Raw genomic sequence first — 5317 nt, 5'->3', positions numbered from 1 at the left:
AAAATGTCAAGGTGCTTTTCGTCTTTGTTTTTGAAGTAGTATTGGTTTCCTCATCCTGTTGGTTTCAGACTGCAGTGGTAATTTGTCCCCACTCACTATGATTTAATGCAACCCATTAAATCCGTAGAGCAGTCAATATAACAAAAACTCAACTGTGCATGTTACTTCGCCTACTAGCTATATAACTATGGTCTTCTCTGTAGCCACAACAAACAAACTGAGGGTGATAAGCTAGTACTACATAGATTTAAGACTCAAGAAAGCAAGAGATAGCTCAATTATCTATGAATGCAGGAAAGGGATTGATGTACAATGAAAATAAGATGCTCTGAGGCCATTTATAAATCAAGCAATCAAACAAATTAGCCGTGCAGGTGTCTCATCGTATATCTATAGTGTATTTGAGTATAGTATATTCTGAGCTGTAACACTGCACAAGAGAGAAAATGTAATGAAACGATTCTTTGGTTCAGTTGAAGAAAGAAAACATGGACAATGACACATTTTAGCAGTAATGAAGTGATCTGACTAATCTACAGCAACCATCCAAGGATAACTCTATTTAATCTTATTCCCAATTAACTTTGTGTGTGTAACATGTGGGCTGGGAACCCCCGAGCAACACTCCACTCTAGCAACAAACAAACCGAACATTCATCAACAACATTTTTTATAGAAAATATATATACATCTAATAAATAGGGGATAAACCCAATGCACAGTAGAGTACAGTTGTTTTCTCACATGCTTTTTGTCCATCAGTCTTTTGTGAAATAAGTCTCTGTATTGAAAAGGGGATGTTGGTCTGTAGACACCACTACATGGAAGAGGGGTTTCTCCTGGAGAATGAGGTCTGTGGTGAGGCAGCAGCCCTGTCAATATCCATCCTCCAGCTGAATGTCCAATTAACCTGCGGATGCAATCAATTAGAAAGACTGCAAAGTGGTGGTGCCTGACGCAGGAGGCAAATCTAAATAAACTCAATCTAACAGGACCTCAGGCTGCTCATTTCATTTCAACAGCCTGGATCAGCGGCAACCGACACTGACGTATTGACTTTATGTGAACGTTTTAACTGAGGGTACATTTAACTCTTACATAAAATAAATAGGAGCGAACCAGGATCACTGCTCAGCAGGGCCGTAGCTACAATTTTGGACACACTGAGGTCATTAATCAAATCCCCCTGTACAACCCTCTCTAAAAAAAATGTTGGTCAGACACCAAAAATAAAGTCTCTAAAATGTTTTAAACATTTTAAATGAATTTAACTAAATTAAACTAAATCGTTAATACTAAAGGTTTAGTAGGAAAGCAGATTTCTCTGACTCTCTCAGGGTTCCGACTACATTTTTAAAATCTCCAAATTATTGGACAAAATACAGAAGACACGACCTGCTCAATGGTAGCTATAGCCCTGCTGTTCACTGACACTAACCCGAACATCTATCATGGCAACTTAATATGGAAAGGGTTTGTGAACCAAAGCCTATCTAAAAGAATCATCTTTGGAGCATTGTGCTTCATAAAAAAACATAACAGTGGCAGGTGTAATAATAACACAATAATAACATGACCACATTGTTTATGGATGTTTAGAAGATGATGTGTTGCTGGTTTGAACCCTCAGTGTGACAACAAATCACTATGTGCCACAGAGAGCCACATACTCTATGTGGAATATTAATGTCCAAACAGACACAAAGCGGTCGCTCAAGTGTGAGTGAGATGAGCTGCTGTGGTGGGTCGCTTGACTCTTGGCTCTGACGTGGCACATATTGTTAGCCGTGCCACAGTCCAGGTTAGGGTGTCAGAGCACATTTGGAAGTCAACGCATGTGCATAAACTGAAAAACACCGGGGATTCACCTGAGGGCGTAATTTTAAGAGCGCAATTTGTGCATTTTACGCTTAATTTGGAGCCACTGTGGCATGTTTTACTCGTTCAACTGTAACACTGTGAACTTAAATATGCTCCAACATTGAATCACTCACGTAAATATAATTGTAACGATTATATAACGATGTCCAGTATTGAGGTAAAAATTACGCGACGTGCGTAATTTCCATCTATTTGCCTCCGCGCGTAAATCCATATGTTATGGATAAGGAGTAGTCCTCCTTGTATGAAATATCACATCTGCCTTGGAACGGATATCCAGCACGTTTTCCTGCGGAGGATTTCACCTCGTGTCGGGGGACATAAGGGCAAGCCTACGGCAGAGGCTCCAAAACTTTTCTTTACGTCAAAGTAAATCCACATTGTGTATGATTCCGTCCCCTTCTGACAGAACATTCGCTCATGGTTTGGTCAGTGAGTGAGGGCTGTACTACGATGAAAACACACGTCCTCATTCGTAGCGCACACTGTACATCAGGGAATAAAACATAACCGAAACATGGGAATCCCCAGGTGGTCCCGGGACCTGGGGACCCCACTTCAATCTCGCTTTCTCTTTAGATGCCTTACCGCTAATGGTGCGTCAATGTCTGCGAGACACGCCGCAGGTCACGCAACGTTTGGCGAGCTGCGGATCGTCTTCTGACCGGGCATCTGCACGACGAGCAGCTGCTGCTTCTGCCGGGTGGATTTGACGGCCAGGATCGCCTGCCGGTTCTTGTACTGGACCATCTGCAAGGTGATCTCCGCGTTCCAGCCCTCGTCCTGCGGGCACCGAAAGTCGATCTCCTTCCCCTCCGTCATGACCACCGTGAAGTACACGTACTTGCCCTTCCGCTCCACGCAGTCCACCGTCTTCATGTTGGCGAAGTGCAGCTCCTTGACTTTGCCCGTGTCCCCGCCGCCGTGGTGCGGCTGGTGGTGCTGCGGCTGGTCGTGTTGCTTGGGCGGCAGCAGCAGCACGCCGTCCTCGGTCAGGACGCAGTGCTTCTTCTTCCAGAGCTGCAGCAGCCCGTCGCTCCGCTTCTCAAGCAGACCCTCCTTGAACACCTTTCTGCCGTTTTCCAGCATCTTCACCCGGACGCTTCCACCTTTCTGGCTGTGTAGCGGACGGGCGGGTGGACCGACGGATCGCTGTCTATCCCGGAGCATGCGAAGGCATGAGATGCTGCTGTGACTGCGGTAGTGTGCTTGTAGTGAGGCTGCTGCCTGCCTGGCTGCTGGTCACAGTGTGTGTGTGTGTGTGTGTGTGTGTGTGTGTGTGTGTGTGTGTGTGTGTGTGTGTGTGTGTGTGTGTGTGTGTGTGTGTGTGTGTGTGTGTGTGTGTTGGGGGGGGGGGGGTGCCCCGCCCCCCTGAGTGGCACCCAGCCTACGGAGACACTTAAAACAATAACAGCATAATAATAAGGATTTATCCTTTTTGACAGCCACTTCATTATCTCTACATTTGGATGCTGTATTTCAAAAGTGCATTGATGGTAATATTATAATATTTGGCAACTACAATGACCAATGCACATATGCTGCAAGATTTGTGTTTTTAAAAATACTTATACAGAGCTATATAAACCAAATAAGTGATTTGCAAAAATATATTATAATGTTCAACACGTGGGGAGAACTCAATGCTAGAATAATGTAAATAATATAAAGATAGCTTCACTTCTTTATACTTGGTCAGAGATGTTAGTTTAAGTTTAAAGCAGCATTGTGAGGCTACATCTACATGATTGTTTGTACATGAGTTTTTCCATTTCATGCTACAGGGTGCTACACTACATTCTGGAGTGATGGTTCTGAACCTGGGGACCAAGACACCAGAGGGGAATCTGAGGGAACCCAACATAACAAAAAGGCATAAGCAAGAAAAAAAAATCTCATTTCTAGGGATCACCTGCCAAAAAGGATGGAAAGCAATGCTACAGCGGGGAAGATATAGAAGGATGGACACCCACCAACGCTTAAATCAATTCAGTGTAAAATTCAAACTGATTTGGATGAGTTTAGCATGTTCAGGATGATGCATAAACCAACACAGCTACTGTTAGGAGGAGTATGTTTGTAGTCAATTTTGTTGTAGTGGCACAAAAATGAAAATCTTGTAAAGCTGCAAACTCAAAAGGACTTTAGGACTTTCCTTCAACTAATAGTTTTTATTTCAGGATGTCCTCAACCAGATGAGCCTGTTCAGTGGAAGGTTGCTCCTGCCCAAGTGTAGGACCAACAGGACCAAGAACTCCTCTGTCCCTCAGGCCACCATCCTCTACAACTCCACACTCAGGGGGAGGAGGAAATAAAGAGGACAGAAGGGAAGGAGTGGGATCCACTCACTGTGACATTAATCTACTCTGACACACCTGGACACTTATCTTATCTTTGTGCAATAACTTTATCCACCACTTAAGTGCAATACTTTAATCTTGCTGCTCATTTTTGTCATATACAGTCATACATATTTTATCCTATACAATTCCTCTACATTTAACTTATCCAATTTCATTTTCTGTCAATTTTATTTTTACTTAAATCTACTTCATATATATTTAACAAAGAGTTTATTGTTTACACTTATACTTTCCATATTTTTTTAAGAAAAGAGTTCATTGGATATCTTATACTGTGTTTTTGTTAACTGCTGGAAATTAAATTTCCTTACAGGAGTCATCCCAATGGGATCAATGAAGAGAAGTCTAAGTGTCTTCATCCTGCAAGTTTGCTTAACATGTTGGCTAATATTGGATGGTTAGCAATGCTAATAATTACCAACTAGCTAGTGAAACTACACCTACTACATGTAGATATGTATTATATGAAGGCAGGCGCGCACACACAAACATACACACCAAGATCTACCTACTTTTCTAATATTTGACACAATAGGCCCCTGGGCCTTTTGGACCTGAGGGCTTTAACACACCATGGGTCTAACTTTGTACATTTAAGTAAAAGAAATCCCTCAAAATGAAATGAATGACTCTCACACAAATCACCCATCTAAGAAGCTGCATCAAGCAAACCTATTTAGTCTTAGGTAGGATAATTATCATCTGCAACTTAAGCATTTTCAGGGCCATTCTAAATCTGTATAGTTTTGCTGCCCTCTTAGTGGCATTTGATGTAGCCAGTCATTATTTCATTACAAACCATATACTCCATGAAGGTGTGCAAGAGTCAAACACTGTACAATCTCAGAGCAACGGCGCCCTCTTCTGACATGTGGTTGTGCATGAATTCATTTGTTCAAACTACTGGTCCAAGCTTGCAGTGACTATGTTATTTGTATTAGTCCACTTGAAGAATAGACGTTTACAGCTGTAAAACCAAGAAACGTTTATCTAGGTTATGTCTCAACAGTATGACTATCTCAAATGTAAGAATAGGAACACAAACAAGACGATTCGACTGTATTAGACATGTT

General features: G+C 42.3%; 1 protein-coding gene across 1 annotated transcript; it reads right to left on the bottom strand.

Moving 5' to 3' along the window:
* Positions 1-302: 302 nt before the first annotated feature.
* phlda1 (pleckstrin homology-like domain, family A, member 1) lies at positions 303-2970 on the bottom strand (the record flags this gene model as incomplete). Its single annotated transcript, XM_083934806.1, has 2 exons — positions 303-910; positions 2470-2970. One exon carries the CDS (start codon positions 2968-2970, stop codon positions 2509-2511), a length of 462 nt encoding a protein of 153 aa, XP_083790932.1. The 3' UTR covers positions 303-910; positions 2470-2508.
* Between the last annotated feature and the right edge of the window lie 2347 nt (positions 2971-5317).

Source organism: Echiichthys vipera (assembly GCF_963691815.1).
Source record: "Echiichthys vipera genome assembly, chromosome: 20".
Classification (NCBI taxonomy): Eukaryota; Metazoa; Chordata; class Actinopteri; order Perciformes; family Trachinidae; genus Echiichthys; species Echiichthys vipera.
Note: the sequence above shows the minus strand (reverse complement) of the source record. Positions and strands in the feature narration are given on the sequence as shown.